The sequence below is a fragment of the Megalobrama amblycephala genome, linkage group LG8 (assembly GCF_018812025.1).
Source record: "Megalobrama amblycephala isolate DHTTF-2021 linkage group LG8, ASM1881202v1, whole genome shotgun sequence".
Lineage (NCBI taxonomy): Eukaryota > Metazoa > Chordata > Actinopteri > Cypriniformes > Xenocyprididae > Megalobrama > Megalobrama amblycephala.
In genome coordinates, this window is record NC_063051.1 from 27,832,149 (window position 1) to 27,855,577 (window position 23,429).

The window sequence follows — 23,429 nt, forward strand, 5'->3', positions numbered from 1 at the left end:
GCTGTGGATCTCACACTTTTGGGGGAATCGTTTTGTTGGACTTGCTTCTGCCTGTGTTCAAGTTTACCACAACTGTGTGGCGTTTGTTTGATTCACTGCGCGGATTTTCGGATGGGCAGGTTTTGACGTACTTCTGCATGGATTCTTTGCAAAAACTTCTTAGTCGAGAGGTAAGAGCCATTGCATCTGTCCTTCCCGTTACTCAGCGGCCGATGGGTGAGTCGCCAAAACTCTTTGGTTTGCTGTGGAAAATGGCTGAAGACGAACTTCATGTTATTTTTATGCGTCTTTTCGTTTTATTGGATTAAAACTTCAAACTTTTTCTTCTGGTTCAAACATTCTCTCTGTGCCGTTCTTATGCACGGTCCCCCTTTTGTTCTTAACTGAGCTTGTCCCAACTTGAGATGTTTTGAAGGGGCAGTAATCTGAGAAGAAGGCTGATGAAATGCTGAGAGAAACGTTCAGTCTGTGTAACAGAAAATTGCTCGATGTTTCTGGGTAAATCAAGAGCATATCCAGGTCACATTTCACTTTATCAAACGAAAAGAGTAAATAAATAAATATATTTTCCATAAAGGCAAACATATTTAGGACATATTTTTTTGCATTGTGAAGTTATTTTCATGACATTTAAACCCCAAATTTACCTTAAAGCAGTGAATAAAAAAAAATATTGCGAAAAATATTGATAAATTATTTAAATATTAACATGGTAGTGTATTGCGAATGGTATTTCTTTTAGTGACTTTTATTTTATGCTTATATGTAAATAAACAATGTCATTAAATAATTCACAATGCATAAACAGGTTTAATTTACTTTAAGGTAACTAAAATTCATATATAATTAATATTAATATAAATATTTAAGTATTTTAAAATAGTATTCAAACGTAATCTCTCTCACACACACACAGAAATAAGCACCTTGTATGTGACTGTTTTGGGCTAATGAATATTTGGCATAAACTGTAATCTTGTTCGTGTAGTATATCATTTCGCTGTCCCAAGCTCAAATGAATCGAATTTATGAACTAATATATATAATAATAACTATCTGTTTTGATTGACACATAAACAGGAAAACCCTCCAAGACCTTTAACATGCACGTGCTCTTTCCTCCTCTGTGTTCTCGTGCAGTGTTGCTGTACAAAGTGGGACGCGCGTTCTTGTTTCCATAGAAACGCACAGGACGCCCTGATACTGCTGTGCCGCGCGCCGCTCTGATCATTCATCAAGACTTCACAAAAACCGCAAGATGGTAAGGAGACAACAGACACCACGAAGCAGCAAAATAAGGTGGAATTTATTATATATATCGACGATTTAATCATTTTTTCTAGCATTTAATGAACGCTCATATAGTCATGTGGACCTGTGTTGTTGCTGTTAGCTGGTAAGGCTTAGCTTGCAGTGGTGGAATCGATTAGTATATATATTTTTTTTTATGTGTGACCTTGAGACACAGGCTTGTTTATGAATAGCTGGATTTTTTTCTCCTTTCTTGTAAATTTAACCTAGCTCTTTGTTTCCCCTGCAGCCATTTTATGACAACGTTTACTACCCATACCCGTCAGATCCCCCGGGAAATCATTCCTCAGCAGGGATCCCATCTCTCCTGAGCTCTCCACAGAGTCAGCCCTCATCCGGCAGCCAGAGCAGACCGGCCGCATCCACCATGTCCGGACCGCTTACTTCATCCGGGGCCGCCACCAGCACCAGCATTCCCCCTTCCTTCAAGTTCAGAGCCCGACGTGAGAGTGTGGATTGGCGTCGGATCAATGCCGTGGATGTGGACCGAGTGGCCTGCGAATTGGATTTCAACGCTTTACAGGAGCACATCACGGCGGTGACGTTCTGCAACGTGGAGGGCGAGCGCTGCCACCGCTGTCAGAGCCCCGTGGACCCGGCCCTGATCAAGCTCTTCCGGTTGGCCCAGCTCACCGTGGAGTACCTGCTGCACTCCCAGGATTGCCTCAGTGCCAGTCTGCAGGCGGCCGAGGAGAGGCTGTTGATGGAGGCGCGGGAAAGGGAGCAGCTCCTCGTCCAGCTGCAGAAAAAAAGCCAGGATGCCAAGACATTAAAGGAGGAACTGAAGCAGAGGAAGAAGATCATAGCGTCTCAGCAAGCTATGTTCAGCGCAGGGATCGGTGCCAATTACCACAAGGTCTGTACAGCCCCATGGTGGAGTGTGAATGTGTGTATTAGCATTTTAATTGTCGCTGTCGCCTCCCCCCAAGGCCAGGCTCTGTTCCACCCCGGTCTCACAATTCATTGACCCCAGGGAATTTAACGTGTGCTTTTCTCACTGTTTGATGGCGTGAAGGAGCTGAATCTCAATTCGCATACAATTCTCCTATCAGTGTTGTTATTGTAAACTAAAATGATAAAATCATTTATTAATTGAAATGAAGCTTAAGCAATATAAAATATAAATATTTCTTGAAAAACTGAAATAGAAATTAGACACTAAAAGTACTAAAATAAAAAAGACGGAAATGAAAATAAATTTAATAGTGCTGTCAAATTGATGAATCCCATCTAACATAATATATATATATATATATATATATATATATATATATATATATATATACATATATATATATATAATTTTTTATGTTGGATGTGATTAATCGCAATTAATAGATGTAACAGCACTAAAATTAAAGCTAAATAAAAATATTAAAAATGTAAAAAAAAAAAAAAAAAAGACTAAAATTGAAAACTAGAAATAATGGCAACTTTAAAATATTAATAAATACTAAAATAGTTTATGTATAATACTAAAATTGTACTACATTAACAGTTGTCTAAGGCCTCGTTTACACTAGTGTGTTTTCGTTTAAAAACTGGTGTTTGAAAACGATCCTTGGTGTTTCCAGTGTTTTAGAAACGATCTCCGTCTACACTACACGACCAAAAACACGTCACATGACCGTTCATGCACACTGGGCATGTGCGTACAATTGTAAACAGTTGTCTCTTGCACATGTAGGTAGCCGCAGTATTAAAAAAATGCAGAGTTTAATCAAAGCCCCTTTAAGACAAGTCATATCACTCGGCGGCTACCTTTGAAACGCCTCTTGGGCATGCAAGTGCAGCTCCTATCTCTTTGAATGGGGAAACATCAAATTCTCCAAAGCTGTTTGCCAAGCTTTCGATTAAATTTCATATTTGAAATCACCAGTGAAATCTGACAACAACTGTCTCATAAATTTTGTTTCTAAAAGCTTGAATCACTTTCTCCCATTCATAATAATACGAGTGCACCATCTTTCCATAACGGCTGCTAAAAATTACAACAAAGCTAACAAAGATTGCAGTTCAGTCTCCATGTTATTGTTTACAAGGTCATCAAGGATACACAGAGTGAAAGTGGGCAGCCGTGCCATCGTTTTCAAAAGTCTCCGTTTTGGTCTGTTTATACTGAAATGCAACCAAAGACTAGAATAACACAAGACTCATATTGTTTTGAATGGGAGAAAGTGCAACACGCAATATAGCGAAATATGTCCCGCCTTCTAAATAAGAGCCAATTGCCAATTGGTAAAGTCATCGCGTCACTGCAGCGGCCGTTAGAAGCTCCGGTTCCTATAGAAACAGTCAGACGCGTACCTCTGAAATGAAACACAAGAGACGTCAGTGCTTCCCACAGGTTTGAAATATACTTGCGGTGGTAGCCGGGCGAAAAATCCTCCTATTACCCACGGCACAAAAATGGTCTACTACATGTGACAAACAAATAATGTGTGAGTTTTAACAGTGTTTTTATTTATTGAAATTAATTTTAATTACATATCATATTACATTTAATTATATACTAATATTATGCATTATTATGCATTGTAAATTATGCAAAATTACAGCATTTAAATGGTTCACCTTTTCCTATGTTCTCCTTGCTGTCATATAGTGTCTCTCTCAGTGAATGGGACACAGATTTTACTAGTAAAATTTATAAAATTAATAATATATGTGTCAAATAATGTGCTTAGTCTTTTCCTCCTGTGGGGGAGACTACAATAATTTACTATGAATTAAATGGAAATCAAATTAAATACAATTTGTGTAACCAAAATACCAATAATGCCCAAAAGAAAAAACTTAGCGTGTGACTTTTAATTATAAACAAGTCTGAAATACACAGGTACTCTTATTTTGAAATGTCTGTACTATTGCAGGCTGATCCTTCAGATTCCTACAATCATCTAAAACATTTTATATAAATGCCATGAAGTAGACTTTGCAATGATTCATCAACTTGAGTTCATTAGCAATCGCTTGGCATAAATCTGCGCTTTTCATTGATTGAGACTCACTTTGAAGCAGTCTGAAGCGCTGTTGCATGAGCTTGTAGAACGAGCGCCCCCTTGTGACTTTGCAAAATGCAGCGCCTGTGGGAATGTTAGCGGGAGTAAACAGTTCTGACGCACACATAACGAGCAGGTACAAACAACTAGTTAATCGATCGCGGATGGTTTCATTATCTTGCGCAGATATAAAAGTATAAGAGGATAAAAATAATAAAAGCAAAAATGTGTCTCCAAATATACTTGGGCGGCCTGCCCAAGTAAAGTCTATGTGTGGGAAGCACTGGACGTGCACTTAGGACTGCACATGCGCATTAGCTTGATCAAACCTGAAAAATACCCTTTTTTGTCATGATTCGAGCATTTAGAAACAAAATTTATGAGACAGTTGTCAGATTTCATTGGTGATTTCAAATATGAAATTTAATCGAAAGCTTGGCAAACAGCTTTGGAGAATTAGATGTTTCCCCATTCAAAGAGATAGGAGCTGCACTTGCATGCCTGAGAGGCGTTTCAAAGAAGGCCGCCGAGTGATATGACTTGTCTTAAAAGGACTTTGATGCAACCCCGGTGTTTTCAAACTAAAACGGACTCTGCAGCATTTTCAAAAGTCTCTGATTTCGAAGGTCGAAAATGCTGGAGTAGTGTAAACGACAAAATTTATGTGTTAAAATGAAAACGCACTAGTGTAAAAAGGGCCTAATAATTATAGCAACAATTAGTCAATCAATCAGCATGCTTAATAGAGCATTGCTGCTAAAAATGGCAAAACTGAAAAATAAGGATATGAGCAATAAGTCTAGGAAAAAGTAATTTTCCACCAGTCGAATAGTTAACTGTTGTGACCCATCTTTAGTTTTAGCCATAGATCCCATTAATTAGCTTGAAAAGTTTAGTTTTCATATCCAGTAGATGTGTGTGAATTAGTTTCTAAATGAAGTGTTGTCAACACTTTTAAGACCATAATCAGGACAAGCAGGCCGGAACAGGATTAGCTAATCACCAGACGCTGTGTTTTTTGGACACAGCATTCAGGATTTGGCGAATAGAGCAGATGGTGTCGGCCGGTGGCGATGACTTGTACTCCACTTATAAAAGAGCCTTAAGTGGAGGAAACAAATCAAAGCGCCCATCCCCCATCATCCCCTTCCACTCATCTCTTCATTGAAATAAACCTGCATGCTGCAGTACTTTTAGATATTTCCCTGATGTATGCTTCAATCTTTGTCTCATGGCTATATCAGGTGTTTGCTCATTTGTAATCATGCAACTGTCCTTTCCTGATTGTGGCCAGCTGTTGCCAAGGCAACACCTGGTGTTTCATGTGGTTGCTAGGAGAAGCGCAGGCGCCTTACAGCAGAATCGAAATGAAAGTGCTGCTGATGGTTCACTGTTTATTTCAGGATCATGAAGTGATGTCATCTGAGAGCAGTGCAGTGTTTATGAAAATGTAGCTGAATCTGTCATATTTTACTCCAAAATCCAAAAATTAGAAGTTGTGACCTATTTTTAGTTAATATTGTTTTGCATTGTGATATTATGTCATTTTTTTAAAAAAAAATTCTCATTTGATTACTATATTGTCTAATTATTTTGTATTACAGTAATGAGAACAAGATGCTTTTTTCATTATTTCATTATGCTATGAGATTTAAGGGGGGAAATGTAATAAAATTAATGTCGAAATGAAAAAAATAAATATTTAACAAAAATTAAATTATTTATAAATAAATTTCTTAAATTTGTTTATATTGGAACTGTCAATGACAATTATCATTAAAGTTAAGTACATTTTACCCCAAATTTCCACTACTATAATATATAAATAAGTTGTCGCATTACTGTAATATAACTGTATAATAATCATCCTCTCCAGTTGAGCTGCACAACTAATCATTAAAAGATTGCAATGTTGATGACCCGCATGATTTTATTCCTAAATAATAACGACTCGGCTATGTCTATTAAACCTTACATTTTTGAATGATTCTCTTGAATGAAAGATTCAGAGCCTGTCCACACGGAGACGCGTTTAGCTGTATATGTAAAAATGTAGTATTGTATCGGCGTTTTGTCCAGACGGAGCCAGCATTTTCGGAGCCTGAAACTGCTATTTTTTGAAACCGGGTCCTAGAGTGGATGAATCTGAAAACAACACCCTTTCGTTTTCATGCGTACAGCTAATCCGTATATTTTGTGAAACGACGATGTCATCACCCCACATCTTGACCCCACACACTGCGTTCCATTCGGAAGGGCTCATTCCTATGCCCTAATCCCTTCAAAGGGTTTACCCTCCGGAGTGTGAGCTTTGAAGGGATGAAGGGTGTAGGGGGTAAAAAAAAACCTCCTCTTTTGGAATGCACTTCTGCGTCATCTTAACGAGACAATCAAGGAAGCACCTTTGTCGCACATTTTGTACTCTGGTTAACCCCCCTAAAAACACGCATTTTGTTTAACGTTTATTTATTTATTTACTTACGTTAAATATAATGTATATTGTGTCTATGTATTTGAAACATTTGAATGGACTAATAAAGGTAGCTGTTAAGTATTTTTGTTGAAGTACAATATCATTTGTACCAAATCTAACTCGTATAATTATTACAGTAGTATAGAAAAATACTATACATACATTTATAGGTAAAATCGAACTCTGAGCCTCCTGCATCCATTCAGTGACATCAAACAACTTCCCTGTGCAAAGGATCATGGGGGCTCGAAGTGTCCATCAGTTGTACCCTTTGAAATCCTTCATTTCGAAGGACCCTTTGAAGTGGCCAGTTTTGAGCACTTCTGTTTGGAACGACCCTTCAATATGGCGGCCATGATTGTTTTCACTCCGAAGTGCCCTTCGGAGGGCGATATATCCCGTTTGGAATGCACAGTCAATCTGCATGTTCCAAGTCTTCTTCTCTGTTTTTAGTGTATCTCTTTGGCAGAATTACAGCACCACATACTGGCCTGGCATGTATACTACATCGTTTTGAGTCGGTTTCAGTGGTTTCGTGTGTACGCAGATATTTCTTGAGACAACGCCTTGTTTGCGGAAATTTTTTTAGAATGAGAAAAAAAAAGATTAGGTAGGAAAAACTCTGGCTTCGTTTGGATGTGGCCTAAATGACATACATTTTTTTTAACAGTCACTTGTTGCCACCTACTGGTGTAACAATGTAATTGGTTTTGAAACAATGTATTTGATACATCAAGTTACTTTCAAAAGGCGATTTGCTTCATTTGATTGCTACCGTAGACACGAGTTTTTATATCTGAACTGTAAATTTTTATCCCAGTTCTTCCGTGATAATTTTGATTGTTTGTAACACAAATAATGATACTGTGTGGTTGAAAAGACTGTTTGTGAAGTCAATTCATACCTGTACATGACAACTGCTCTCTCTGGGTTAGCGGCAGCGCAAACGCAGATTTAAATGTGATCGTTGATTCATCCAGTAATGAAACAAGTGAAGTCTTTATGAGTGAGGCATTGAATCATTCATTCAAGCAGACTTTTATTTTTTTTTTTTTAAATTGACTGCAGCAATTAACTTTTAGTCAGGATCTCTAGTAAATGACATGTTATTTTGTTTAGTTGTCTATTCGGAATCATTGGAAAATTTTTGATGTCTATTTAAAAAAAATATGTATATTTTTCAATTTTTCAAAATCAGAATAAATACAAATTACAATGAATACTACCATAAAATATACTTACATTTATGACAATTACTTTTTTTTTCCGGATGGTGGGTCATAAAATAATACCAAAAAATAAATTGTCTTTTCTCTTTGCAGAATATATTGTTTTTTCCTTTGACTTTGGGGTGAAATGGTACTGAACTGTTTTTGTGAGGTTCTTCTGTTTCTGTAATACAAAACCTGCTGAGGCTGCAGATTTACCCCAATGAATCCCTGTGTGCCTGGATTCTAAAAACGTAATTACATTTCACAGTTGATTTGGGAAGTTGTGTTAGTGCAGCAATGCAATTATGTCACACAGTGGGTGTTTTCTACGGAGACAGTCTTGTTGCAGAAAAAAATGCAAATCCAGCGCATGTGTTTTTGATGGGTATCAGTGGCAGTGTGGTTAAATTTGAATGAGAGTACCAGACGGGTGTTTTGGCTGCTAAATGTGGTGTGTGATGTGCAGTGTTGTGGATTTTCAGCATATCCGTGAATTGGAGCGAGAGGTAGAGCGGGGATAAGATGTAACATCAACCCTGCACCACCCGGTGTTTCCATGGCAACATGCCCACATTGTCTCTTCGTATCATTCGTGAGTGGAGTGTGAGTGACAGCTGTGTTGAGCTGCTCCGGCACCTGCTCTTCACCTGAGCAGGGCTCGTGTTCACTCTGACCTTCAGCAATGATTCTCCCGGGCACATTTGCTTCTTGCCCGCTTAGCGTGATTGTCATTTAAGAAATTAGATCATCCAAAAATAAAAATTCTGCCATCATTTACTCACCTTCACATTGTTCCAAACCCATATGGCTTTATTTTTTTGATGGAACACAAAAGAACAAGCAAGCCATTTATGAAAAAAGTAATCAGTATTTGTCTTCACAGATTTGATGTCACGTAAATGAATAAAGCCTGATTTTGTTTTGTTTTTTCAGTGCCAACATTGTGAGAAAGCCTTCATGAATGCCTCTTTCCTGCAAAGTCACATGCAGCGCAGACATCCTACGGAGTTTGACATCAGTGAGTGACAATCGTTGTTGTTTAGCATACTTTTAAAAAGAGTACTTATTACAGAATTAATAAACTGTAAAAGAATGCATTTGTTCAAAATGAATGTAATGTTTTCAGACACTATACTGCATGTTAATAGCAATTCAGTGAAAATGTTTTATACTTTAAATTTATATGAAATTTAATCAGCTAAAAATATGTTATATTTTTTCCCACCTGAAAGTTTTGCCCATTTCTGCAAACAAAAGCCTCTAGGAAGAGGTCAACATGGATTTTTCAGTCCCGGTCCGGTTAGAATCTGTATTGCTCCAGGGTCTATAGGCTATTTTGTCCAGTTTACACACACGCAACGCCTAAGATCTTCAGTGACAGAGTTGTTTGTGCTGTTATTATTAAATAATTATTTGTGCTGTGAAATCGATTAATCGTGATTAATCACTGCATCTAACAAAAGTTTGTTTACTATATATATATATATATATATATATATATATATATATATATATACACACACACATATATATATATATATATATACACTTTTATGTTAGATGCAATTTATTGCGATTAATCGATTTGACTGCCCTAATTTTATCATATTATTGATTCACCACAAATCATTTTTCTCCCGCTTCCCACACACATATCAGTATCTTTCCTCCTGCACCCACACTCAGCAATTCAAAACTTGTCCCGCGCCACACTCTGTCGCGTCAGGTCTCGTGGTCATGCAGACCTCTAATTTGAAGTACATTACAAGTTCACATTTAATGCAACTAAGCACACTTCTTTTTCACAAGGGTGATTCAGGCATCTGATGTTTTCCAGAACTGATGACAGATAATCACAAAAAAATTCAGACCATGAAGTTACAAGATGAGATCAACAAACTACAAGAGCAGTTGACCCTGGTCACATCCCAAATGGAGACACAGCAGAAAGACTACACTGCTAAACAGGTTAGAGAAGATAAAAGAGATACCATGTTTTTAATAGAATATTTTGTTATTCATAATAAGTATTTCATTCTCTATTTTCTCCAGGAGAAAGAGCTCATTCAAAGGCAGGAGGAGTTCAAGCGACAACTGGAAATATGGAAGGAGGATGAGAAAATGCGGATGAACAGCAAAATAGATGAAATCAAGCAAGCTTGTCAACGGGACATGGATTTAATGCATCAAAAGAACAGAAACCTAGAAAATGTGTGTTTTTATTTCAGACAAAGCTTATTGGTCATCATTTCCTCAACCTTATGTTGTTTCACGTTAATATAATATAATACAGTTATAAAGGATAAAATAAATTAATGATCAAATAAGGTGAAAAAGTATTGATATTATGTGATGTTATTCTGCTGAAATTACATTAATATTTTTAAGTTTCTCTCCTTAGGAACTGCTAAAATTGCAGCAGAAAAATATGCAGGAAAGTATGCAGCCGGTACTGACTCAGCCCAGTACATCAGCCAGCAATGAACACTGGCAGGAAGTTGTTAAACTTCAACAGAAGCTCCACAAACAAGTAAGAGATGCAATATTCAGATGATTTGGGATGGATATTGATGTAGTTTTAGTTGACATTTATTTTTCCTTACTCAGGAGGTGAAGTGGACAGGGAAAATGCAAAAAATAAAGGAGGACCATGACAGTGAAAAAAGTCTGGTATGTATCACAGGCATCATGTAGCTTTTTAAATATGGGAATAGCTCATATGTCCGCTTATCTGTTATGTCTCACTCTGGTCCATCAGCTTCAGGAGGAGCTGTACAAGCTGCGTTCTTCTGTGTCAGAAGGCAGGGAGGAATCATGGAGACAGGTGCAGGAACTGAACCACAGGCTGCAGGAGCAGCAGCAGATTATTGCCTCCCAAAACAAGCAGGTCAGTACTGTAGCTTGGCACAGGAAGAGGCTCAATTGTTCAGGATATCCTGTATTAGCGCAGAGGCCCACAGTGTAATCTTTAGGTTCGAGCTTAAGGAGTGTACATGTGGGAACATATCTGGACATCTGAGCAATTGTCATCATGCTGATTAGGTGGTCAGCTTGTCATTATGCAGATTGTCTTTTCAGTGAAACATTTAATTTGAATGTGACAGGGCTCAGATAACGTGTTGCTGGTTTTTTGTTATAGCAAATAACATGTGGTTTTGTTTACATGACAGATGAAACAGATCTCGTCAAAGCCGCCAACACTAACAGTACAGCGCGAAGGTATGTAAATATTATATTTTTAGATCTTTTAATATATCAGAGCTGAATTAACTTCCTAATTTTAATCTATATACATTTTTGATTCAGTGGTTGCTGCACCAGCTCCAGAGACTAAAGCTAAAGTGGTGATCAGTGGTAAGTCCCTGCATAACATATTGCTAGACAATGTCCAGATAAGCATAATCTCAAGTGCAACTATCAGTGGTGTTGCACATTGTAATGTTAGGCTTTTGGAGCAAAGGATTTACATGCACCTTTATTATTGTTTATTTTCTTTGTTTAGTCATCCTGGGTAGCCCCAGTCATGGTGACATCGCATCATGCTGTATTTTAAAAACTAAAAAATGAAACCTTCACCGACTTCCTAGGTTGTCTATGAAAGCCTTCGGGATGTTTTTGCTGTGAAAATCAAAAGGATGTGATGTTTACGCACTCTTTTCATTCATAAACACAAATGTTTATGTCCAGCATAATGCCGAAAGAGCTATTCTTTACGCTAATGTCAATGTGTCATGCAAAAAAAAAGAGATTAATTTAAACTATATTCGCACAAAGTCTGATCTATATAGTTTATAGTCTCAAATATGTACTTTGTAATCAAATTACCATAACAGTGTATTTTTAATTGCCTCATCTGTCGACATGATGCCGTTGAATTGCAGAGCTTGTGCAAACATATCCACATCACTATGATCAGATGCTTTCCTAACTGCTGCTCTCTCTGCAGTTTTCTTAATGGCCACCGGTGTCGCCAATAACAAGGGTTTATGAATTTTACATATAGCCCCTTTAAAGGTGCAGTGTGTAAATTTTAGTGCCAGCTAGCGGTGAGATTGCGAATTGCTCAGTCCACCACTCACCCCTCCCTTTTGAAGCACGTAGAGAAGGTACGGTGGCCGACACAGGACAAAGAAGTCATCGTCTGAGACAGAAGAGAGTAGCCAGTCAAGCAATGAGCAGTAGAGCAGTTTGTCCATTTAGGGCTACTGTAGAGACATGCCAACGCAAAATGTAAGGTTGATCTGCCAGTCGGTGGTCTTTCATGTGAAGAACTTTCCTTATTTGTTTGCATAATGATGTATTTAAAAGTTAATGACCAAACATTTCTTTATAAAATTCACAATACTTTTGCAGATAAAATATTATGTGGATAACATTGAATATATTTTCGTCAGGTTAGATAGATACTGATTATTAATCACTCAAACAACTTCATCTAAACCTCTCTACTCTCTCATATCTGCCCTGTTTGTAGTTTTTTAACACTTTATTCGTGTTTGTAGTTCTAATCTAATCCATCACATAGTGGGTTGGGGCAATTTTAGCCATTAGAGTGTGCATGGATCTGCACGTCGGATTCTAACAAGGAAAAGCAGACCATCAGGGTATCTTTGGAATACTCATTTCAACAGACTATGATTTGAGACACACTAATTCTAATTTTGAATAGGATTTAGGATGGACAGTATGCTAATTGGATGCAGCATCCCCAGCATGTGTCTTTTTGGTGGGCACTAGCATACAGATGGCTTCAAAGCGAATGTACATGCATTAACAACCTTAAAATGTGATTTAATGGGGTCAGTATGGGTAATATCAGTGCAAAATGAGATGTTTAGGCTAAGGGTTAGATTTAAATATGCCTCAGTCCTTCCGTAACCCCTGCACTCTTCTCTGACCTCTTTGCACGGTCCTATTAGAGCAGTCCAACTCAGTCCATAAACTGGATCCAATTGTGGAGCTGTCTGAGGAGGATAAAGGTAAAGCGGTGGTGATTGAGTATAGTCGTCTGTGGCATGCTTGCATCCTGTCTGCATGGATTGCTTAGGTCTGCGTGTTCAGTCTGAGCTTGTGTCACCAGCAAACTAAAGCTATGAGCTGGAAGATCTATCTCCTTAGTAAACACAGAAGTTACAGCATGCATGTAATCACTGGACAGCTCAGAGTAAGAGAAAGGGAATGTCAAGTGGATCTACAGGAAATGAACATATGTTTTGAATGTTTGGTGTTCTCTGTTGTTTATGGGTTTTAAAAATATAAAAGAGACATTGTACAAGTGCAGTGGCATTTCCAGTTTTTTTTTTGTGTTTTGTTTTCATTTGTGCAGTTTATATTTTCATTGAAAATTTTGCATTATTTCCTATTTTTACAAGGTCAAATTAAGTCATTTGAAACAATATTTTAGGAAATAATTATAGTTTTATAAATAAAGAAAAAGCCTATTTGCAGCTGATATTAACATCTGAAATGGTCAGGTGACAATTTTTAAAAAAAAATAATAATAAAATGATACATTTATATATAATACCATTAAAAAGTTTGAGGTTATTATGATTTTTTTTTTTAAGAAATTAATACTTTTATTCAGCAAGGACACATTAAATTGATCAAAAGTGACAGTAAAGACATTTCAAAAGATTTCAAATCAATGCCATTCTTTTGAACTTTATATTCAACAACAAAAAAACTGTTTTCAAAATTGATAATACTAAGAAATGTTTCTTTAGCAGCAAATCAGCATTTTAGAATGATTTCTGAATGATCGTGTGACACTAAGGAGTACTGATGGTGAAAATTCAGCTTTACCATCATATGAATAAATTACATTTTAAAATATATTAAAATAGACATCAGATATTTTAAATTGTAATAATATTTCAAAATATTCCTTTTTTTTTTACTGTAGTTTTGATCAAATAAATGCAGCCTCGTGAGCAAAAGAGACTTCTATCAAAAACATAAAAAATTCTTACCAAACCCAAACTTTTGAACAGTAATGTGTCTATACATAATTTTAACTTAGTTTCTATGCAACTGCATTATAGAGCAGTTCTGTGCATGTTTTCATGCTATAAGAGATAATAATAAATAATTATAAGATAATTATGTTATTCCAAGTTAAAAGTGTTTTTTACAATGAGTGGCAGACTCTGCCACGGCAATTGTAGAATGACAAATTTATTCCAGAACATCTGCCAACCATCATGTTACCAAGAGCATTCATCTTATGTTTTCAGATTCCTCTAGCATCTCTGAGAGTCACACAGAGAGCCGGTCGTGGCAGCAGGAAGTGCAGGAGCTGTTGAAGAATCCGGGTTTGAGGAGAGACATGCGCCTGGCAGCTCAGCAGAACCTTGATGATAGACTGCAGAGCTTAGGCATCAAGGTAGTGTCAAACTGCATGAAAAAAATGCTTACTTATGACACAGTTGGAGTGCAATTAAGAGCCCATAGCACTGTATAACCTCAATGTCTGTGGTGTTGTTCAGGGAGTCAGTGGTCTCTCTAAAGGGGTGTATAAGAGCACCATGGCCCAGATTATCACTGATCGTCAGAAGAGACAGGAAGAGGATCCAGCATATCGGAGGGCACAGAAAGAGATCAACCATAAACTAGAGCAGAGAGTGAAGGAGAGAAACACGGAGCAGCCAGCCAAGCCCAAACAACATGAACAAGGTCAGGATTTGGCATTAAAGGCAAAGGCATTAAAGGTGCAGTAAGCGATTTCTGAGAAACACTGTTGATATTTGAAATCAACCCAAACAAACACACCCCTCCCTTCATTGCTCCGCCCCCAAAATGCAAACATGCAGTGCAAGAGTGGATGTCTCTGTCATAGCTAAGAAAAATAAAGCGAAAAAATTTACCGATAAAATAGTTTGCGTAATGACGTCATCCCTAAAAAAAAAATGCATTGTCGCATAAGTTTTGTAATCGCTAAAAAAAATCTGGCCTTGAGCATTTCCATACATCATTTTGGATATTCTTCCACTCTCCTTGTGCACTCTGCGTACGTTTGTCTGACGGAAGCTAGTTATTTGAATTTATAAAGTTTTAAATATGGATATTTTTCTTACAAACCTGATTCCAAAAATGTTGGGACGCTGTACAAATTGTGAATAAAAACAGAATGCAATGATGTGGAAGTTTCAAATTTCAATATTTTATTCAGAATACAACATAGATGACATATCAAATGTTTAAACTGAGAAAATGTATCATTTTAAGGGGAAAATAAGTTGATTTTAAATTTCATGGCATAAACACATCTCAAAAGTTAGGACAAGGCCATGTTTACCACTGTGTGGCATCCCCTCTTCTTTTTATAACAGTTTGCAAATGTCTGGGGACTGAGGAGACAAGTTGCTCAAGTTTAGGAATAGGAATGTTGTCCCATTCTTGTCTAATACAGGCTTCTAGTTGCTCAACTGTCTTAGGTCTTCTTTGTCGCATCTTCCTCTTTATGATGCGCCAAATGTTTTCTATGGGTGAAAGATCTGGACTGCAGGCTGGCCATTTCAGTACCCGGATCCTCCTTCTACGCAGCCATGATGTTGTAATTGATGCAGTATGTGGTCTGGCATTGTCATGTTGGAAAATGCAAGGTCTTCCCTGAAAGAGACGACGTCTGGATGGGAGCATATGTTGTTCTAGAACTTGGATATACCTTTCAGCATTGATGGTGCCTTTCCAGATGTGTAAGCTGCCCGTGCCACACGCACTCATGCAACCCCATACAATCAGAGATGCAGGCTTCTGAACTGAGCGCTGATAACAACTTGGGTTGTCCTTGTCCTCTTTAGTCCGGATGACATGGCATCCCAGTTTTCCAAAAAGAACTTCAAATTTTGATTCGTCTGACCACAGAACAGTTTTCCACTTTGCCACAGTCCATTTTAAATGAGCCTTGGCCCAGAGAAAATGCCTGCACTTCTGGATCATGATTAGATATAGCTTCTCTTTTGACCTATAGAGTTTTAGCCGGCAACGGCGAATGGCACGGTGGATTGTGTTCACCGACAATGTTTTCTGGAAGTATTCCTGAGCCCATGTTGTGATTTCCATTACAGTAGCATTCCTGTATGTGATGCAGTGCCGTCTAAGGGCCCGAAGATCACGGGCATCCAGTATGGTTTTCCGGCCTTGACCCTTACGCACAGAGATTGTTCCAGATTCTCTGAATCTTTGGATGATATTATGCACTGTAGATGATGATAACTTCAAACTCTTTGCAATTTTTCTCTGAGAAACTCCTTTCTGATATTGCTCCACTATTTTTCGCCACAGCATTGGGGGAATTGGTGATCCTCTGCCCATCTTAACTTCTGAGAGACACTGCCACTCTGAGAGGCTCTTTTTATACCCAATCATGTTGCCAATTGACCTAATAGGTTGCAAATTGGTCCTCCAGCTGTTCCTTATATGTACATTTAACTTTTCCGGCCTCTTATTGCTTACCTGTCCCAACTTTTTTGGAATGTGTAGCTCTCATGAAATCCAAAATGAGCCAATATTTGGCATGACATTTCAAAATGTCTCACTTTCAACATTTGATATGTTATCTATATTCTATTGTGAATAAAATATAATTTTATGAGATTTATAAATTATTGCATTCCTTTTTTATTCAGAATTTGTACAGTGTCCCAGCTTTTTTGGAATCGGGTTTGTACAAAAACGCATCGCTTCGCTTCAGGAGGCCTTTATTAACCCACTGGAGTCATATGGATTACTTTTTTTTTTTTTTTTTTATAGATGGATGCTTTATTTTTACTTCAAAACGCGGCCCTTCATTCGCAACCATTATAAACCTTGGATGACTAACGATATTTTTAAATAGGGATGCATCGGTCCGCTTTTTTTTTGCTTCCGATTCCGATACCTGGAATTCAGTATTGGCCGATACCGATCCGATCCGATATTCAAGTAATAAGAAAAGTGCTAAATTACCTAATAAACTGTATGCCTCACTTAGGGCTGTGACGGTTGGCATGACAACCGCGGTCATGGAGTGTCACCGGCGGTAGTGTGGCGTGTATATAATAAATAATCTCAAAGGTCGCGTTAACTGAGAATTTTCCGTCATTGATGGAATTTTTAATTTCATTTTGTTTTAAATAGTTCGTTTTATTTTTCTTGCTGCTGACTATAGTTTATGGTCAACAAATGGCTTTTCTGAGGTATATAGGTGACATTGTTTGCAACACTGATTGAACTGATGTGATACAGATTTCGGTAAGCTACTGTATCTTTCAACATATTTTTTGATTTTCATTCATGTTTATTTCCTTCTGTAAAGTAGTAAAGAGGAAGAGATGATCGCGTTCACTCACGATCCTCAAAAAGTGTTCAAGATGAAAACTGAAATGTGACGCAGACTTTGTTTAACTTTTTTTCATAATACTTTCTTTTCATAATATAAAAAAATTGCATAGCTTAGGCCTATTTGTTCATCCTATAAGTTTGTGAATAAATATGAAAATGTGGACGAAATCAGAAGCTATTAAATGTCTTATCATTAAAATATAAAAATAAAAATGATTCAGCAACCTATGATAGATAGGACAAAAAAAAAAAAATGCTGTTAACAATCTTTCATTGCCCAAAAGTATTATAATATGAACGGCTCCCATACAGAGCGGCTCAAAGCGCTTATGCGCATCCTGTGTGCAGAATGATGCGCTTGAAGCACCATGGAGTCACAGCACGCAGCGGCAGCGCTCCGCAGTGAAAAGTTCAAAGCACAAAGTGAAGATATATTGATGCGTATTGTATTACCAGTATCTTGATGAAGTATAATAATAGAAACATTGATTCATCTTGGAGAGAGTTTCATTGTGTTGACTGCATCCCTATTTTTAAATATATCTGTGATTGTGTTAGTCTGAAAGAAGATAGTCATATACACATAGGATGGTTTGAGAATGAGTAAATCATGGGAAAATTTTCATTTATGGGTGAACTATCACTTTAAAGCTCTTGCCTGATGACAACCTTTCTTTTTTCAGTGATATTCTCTCTGAGCTTTTCTCTTTTGTAATGTCTCTCAGCCATCTCTTTCTACAGTCTTTCTTCAAATCTCCCATTTGCTCTCTCTCTCTCCTCCCCCATCATGAGTGGACACGCCCACTACTGCTGATTGGTTATATAACTAAATAGTTTACTGCACCTTTAGATATATTTGTTTTATGTCTATTCCCAAAAACCAAAACCATTTAAAAACATTTTCTTTACGTGAAATAAAATAAATGTTACCTTAAATCAAATAAAATATAATAAAACAAACTTTTATTTTTTTATTACTCATTTTTGTGTAACTTGAAGTACTAAAATAACAAAAACTTGTAATTTTCACCTTAAAGAGCTGTTTTTACTTTAACCTATAAAAATACATTTTGTTGGTATAAAATAATGGATTCTGGTTGATTAAGATATATTAAATAATATTTTTGATTTAAGGCAGTTAATTTAGATGTCATTTTTAGGTTAACATTTTGTCAGTGTATAGTATTTACACAATATAGTATACAAATGGTACTAAAATAACCTTGATTCCCAACCGAATGTGACATGTACTGTTTAATATATTAAAGCAAATATCTAACATTTAGTTCTATGTTGTTCAAAAATTGTAGTTTTTCAACTAGTTTTTGTGTGTGCAGAGTTGATTTTTGTTTCTCACTTGTTTCTGTTGCATACATTTAGTTTATTTTCAGTTAGGATGCAGCTTTTTTCTTGTTCTCTTGCAGTGGTTCAGTCCAGACCCAGATCCAGCAGTTTTCCATCTACAGTAACTCGTGTGGTGTCAGGTCCTGCTCCCAAACAGCTGCACACCCCACAACCAGTCCCACGCAGCAGAACCAGCCCCCTGCCCAAGACCTCCACACCACTACAGCATCACAGGTACGGCGAAATTTACTATGGTGTTCCTGACACTGTTAGGGTTTTATCAATCACAATAAATATAAAAAATTAAAATAAACCCTATTTATGCCGTTTCCTGTTGACTTGAATTTATTTTGTTTGCTGTTCATGATATCACTTTGGCTTAAACGATCACTGATTTTTATGTCATTGCTCTTTATAAGTATTTTGATACTTAGATGCATGAATGGAAATATTATGTCTCGCTTGCAGAACCCCTCCATTCAGCTCTGATGAAGAGTCGTCCGAGGAAGAGGAGACATCTGAGGAAGAAGCTCCTCAAACACAGAAGAAATCTGTCCTGGTCAACAGCACCACAGTCAAAGCCCAGACTGCTAAAACACAACAGCGTTCGACCCCTCACACTCCTGCTGTGCGCTCCGCTGCTCCCGTAATCAGCGCGGACAGGACGGACGTGACCGCTCTGAGCGAGAGCGACAGCGAGTGGACTGATGGCAGCGAGATGAAGGAGATCAACCTCTCACAGCTGCACAAACACACTGACCAGAATGGAAATGTGGAGAAGATTTCTCACAGTAAGACTAGCTTCTAATGTCAGTTGTTGTATTGCATCGGAAACAAAAATTTTACAAATTTGTAGTATATTTATATTTGTGTGTGTGTGTGTGTGTGTGTGCTTTCTGTAGGTAATGTCAAAGCTATTGGCAAAAGCCTTGAAAAACAGCTGGTGACACGGGGCCCAAAGAAACCAGCAGGGGGCGTTAGTACATTCCTGGAGAAGCCAACAGCTGTCAAAAATACAAAGCAAGATGCAAAGAAAGACCTAAAGGTAAGATCTGCCCCTTTAAACAGATTCAGTTGTTAATATTATGTTACATTAACATGGCACTGAAATCTACAACAACGGAGAACAGGTTAAAACATCCTGAGTGGCCGTATAGCTACAAACAAGTACAAATAATGTCTTTGTAGATTATATAACAGCAACTTAAACAGAAAACAGAGATGGTAAGAAGCAATATTTGAGAAAAAAGCATGCTAATGTAATGGCCACAGACCCATGACTTTTTTCAAAAACATTACAAAATCTTACCAACCCCAAACTGCTGAATGGTAGCATATAGAACTGAACTAATATAGAATTGAACTGGTTTGTGATCGCAGGTGTATGTATTTGTTTGTAGCTTCAAATGTGGCTCATCTAATCAGATTCTAGAACTGGAACTTACTGTTTTTAATTTTTTTATAATAGACAAACCCTAGTATACAATCCTTTTAGATAAAAAAGACCATATAATAATAGGTCAGTAGATGAAATGAGAGGATTATTTTAGCTGCTTAACATTTAACACTTGCATTTATGATCTTTGTAAGGATTGCTATTCAGATAGTATACAGGACAGATATTGTGTCAACCTCAAAATGCCATTAGGAACACTATACTGGCATGACTGTAGTGCTGACATGACTTCTAATACAGCAGTTTGGATGAGAAGACTATAATTCCCTGAAGATAGCTATTTTCTCACTATTTTTGTTAGTTTTATCTCTGTACCAGAGGGTCATTTTTCTGCTCTGTTGCTTTCAGTACACAGATGAAGATGATGACGATGATGACTGGGATATCTCCTCTCTGGAGGATGTGCCCGCTTTACCTAAACCCAGCCAATGTCCCGTGCCCGTCATCAGGAAGAGTCTGGACAAGAGTCTGGACACCAGCACCAGTGTGTGGGGCTCATCGACGGGCAAAGGGCAGAAGCCAGGTACATAGAATTCTTTGTTAACTAAAAATATTTTCAATAGTTTGCTAATAAGAAATCATGGTTGTAAATGATTTACATCATTGAAACTCAGATTGCTTGCAAAAAAGCTACACTGAAAAAATATATACTTTGGACCATCTTAAAAAAAACTTAATTTGTTACATCCAAATTTATTAGTTTTTCTTTAAATTATATTTATAGTTTGGTTCAAACCTTGAATTTTGATTTAATATTAAGATTATTTATTATAAAGACCATACACTGAAAAAAGTACATGACTTTATCATGTACATTGATTTTACATGAATCAATGAGCTTGTGTTTGCAAATTAATCATGCTGAAACATGCCGAAACGTGCTGAAATCTGGTGACTGTCAGCGTTGGTCTGTCGGAGCAGTGTGAATTTTCCTTTATGGGGACATTACATAGATGATTTTTATACTGTACAAACTGTATATTCTACCCTCTAACCCTACCCATCACACAAAACTTTCTGCACAAAAAAACTTTGTATGATTTATAAGCTGTTTTCCTTATGGGGACCAAAAAATGTCTCCACAAGGACAAGAAAGACATTAGACATAGACGTAGAGTTTACCTGAACCACACACACACATTTAAAAAGGGCACCTGAAAACCAGTGGTGTAAAGTATTTGAGTAAATGTAATTAGTTACTGTACTTGAGTATCTTATTGGCTATTTTGTAGTTTTACTGAGTATCAGAGATATTGGCAACTTTTACTCCATACTTGACTACAGTATGTATTCTTTACTCCAATACACTTGTTATGAGTAATGCAATTACACATTACACAAGCTGACGACTCAGCGCTGCGTCAGCTTTGACGCTATGGGGAAGTCGATACCAACTACGCCATGCTGACCAATGCCTGCTCTCCTGTACCTTTTCACGACCTTAGGCCTATGCTCTAAAAACTTGAAGGCCTCAGCCCTGAGCCAATAAACGCATCAGCAGACCAGCAGTGACATATAGCATTGCTCCCAGGAACTAGTATAAAGGCGTTAGGAAAGGTCCTGAAGCTTCTATGCTCAATGTTCTGATACTGGGGACCTCAGTACTAGTCCGAGCCACGCTCCAGGACAGTCTAGATCCCTTAGACTGAGTCCATGACCCACATCTAACAGCCTTACCAATAATTTTGTCTTTTTACAACTTAATTTTACCATAAACAAAAGCTAAATTGGCTAAAATATGAAAGTAGAATTTTCACTTTTGAAGAATTTTGATTGTCACTGTTCAATTTATATACTTTCCACATACCAAATTCAATGGACATTTTTAAAATTGGCATCATATTTTCTGTTATGCACTAAAAAGTAAAGAAATAAATAAAAAATAAACCCCACAATAATTTCTGCAGTCAGTAAAGTTAACCAGTATGTGTTCTGCACATCAACACTCTGGTATCAAGCAAAAATTCTGTTTATTTACATTTTTTCTATGCAAGTAAATTGCATTTTTTTTAAATTTCACTTTTTTCATGTATTGTGCGTTCTCATTTAATCTGAAAAGCCATAAATATTGTTTAGATATTTTCTTTTATAGTTTAAATTAATTACTACATTAATAGTACTTGTTATATCTTAAGGTGTGTTCACACTTGCAGTTCGGTTCTGTTGGTTCTCTTGGTTCGGACCAAAAAAGAAAATTATACGTTCTGGTTCGCGTTGTGTTCACACTGTCATTTTTAAAACTGAACCTAAAGATACAAAACAAAAAACGAGAAGAACTTGCGACAGAACTTACCAAACATCCAAAACAATGCTGTGTGTTGGGCTAAATGCACTTGTTATACATGTGTACATATGCTGGTATTTTTACCAGCTGAGAACTCGTGAAGAGCTTATAAAACGTGCAAAGGAGTCAAAAAAGTGCGAGCAATTCCTGCATTACACACACAAACGAAGATCTGCTGCAAGGAGACGTGGTTTCAACACCTGTACCGAACTGTAATGGGCAACGTAGGTATGCTTGAACATTCTGTCCTCTTTAGGGTCGCATCTTGTGACATCACATCCTGTTTTGGATTCGTTTAGATGTCTTCGGTCCTTGTTGCATTCATATTTCAGTCGAACCACATTAGATTTCGTTTGGAAGTGGACCGAGACCCATCTTTCAGAGGGCTCTGTCTGCTTGTTTTGCACACGGAGGTTTGGATGGCAGCGTTCACACTTATTAAAAAGAACCGCACTAACAGAGCAATCACACCAGAGTTAGTTTTAATCAAGCCAAACCTGCCAAGTGTGAACACACCCTTAGTATATTTTTCTGGTGTTAAAAGACATTTGAACCCATGATTCATGACCTCTTTCTCATAAGCAGAGACTCTTCAGCTCAACACCTGTTGCTGTGATTCTGATTTCCTTCTTTGTGTTTTGCAGGCCTCACAGACGCAGGAACCGGCAGCACTCTCAAGAGCAGCTTAGTGACCGTCAGTGACTGGGATGATTCAGATGAGATATAATAAAACGCAGCAGAGCAATACCAAAACATTCACAAGCTAATAAACCTTATAATTGTAATATCCAGTATCTGTTGTAGCTCAGGCTTAGTTTTTATTCAGGGACAGCAGTGCAAAAACAGCCTTTCATTCCTTGAGTTTAATATTGACAGTGTTAAAGGTACTTTATATGAAATATAAAGGTACAAGTACACCTAATACTAAGGAACATCCAAGGGATGTTGCACTTTAAAATAATTGCCACATACTTTTTGATTGTTTATATGCTAAATGATTTATTAAATTCACTTTTTATAACAC

At 37.3% G+C, this 23,429-nt stretch overlaps 1 protein-coding gene across 2 annotated transcripts; it reads left to right on the plus strand.

Moving 5' to 3' along the window:
* The first annotated feature begins 23 nt into the window (after nucleotides 1–23).
* Nucleotides 24–23,428, plus strand: dzip1 (DAZ interacting zinc finger protein 1). 2 transcript variants are annotated; one of them, XM_048200324.1, is made up of 18 exons: nucleotides 24–170; nucleotides 1,141–1,299; nucleotides 1,541–2,167; nucleotides 8,931–9,015; nucleotides 9,835–9,965; nucleotides 10,050–10,208; nucleotides 10,399–10,527; nucleotides 10,605–10,667; nucleotides 10,756–10,884; nucleotides 11,168–11,216; nucleotides 11,304–11,351; nucleotides 14,234–14,382; nucleotides 14,486–14,672; nucleotides 18,746–18,899; nucleotides 19,134–19,456; nucleotides 19,568–19,710; nucleotides 20,470–20,644; nucleotides 23,050–23,428. In XM_048200324.1, exons 3-18 carry the CDS (start codon nucleotides 1,679–1,681, stop codon nucleotides 23,130–23,132), a joined length of 2,496 nt encoding a protein of 831 aa, XP_048056281.1. In that variant the 5' UTR covers nucleotides 24–170; nucleotides 1,141–1,299; nucleotides 1,541–1,678; the 3' UTR covers nucleotides 23,133–23,428. The 2 variants fall into 2 exon arrangements, with proteins under 2 accessions (XP_048056281.1, XP_048056280.1); XM_048200323.1 differs by having other exon boundaries at nucleotides 1,141–1,261.
* The last annotated feature ends 1 nt before the right edge of the window (nucleotide 23,429 follows it).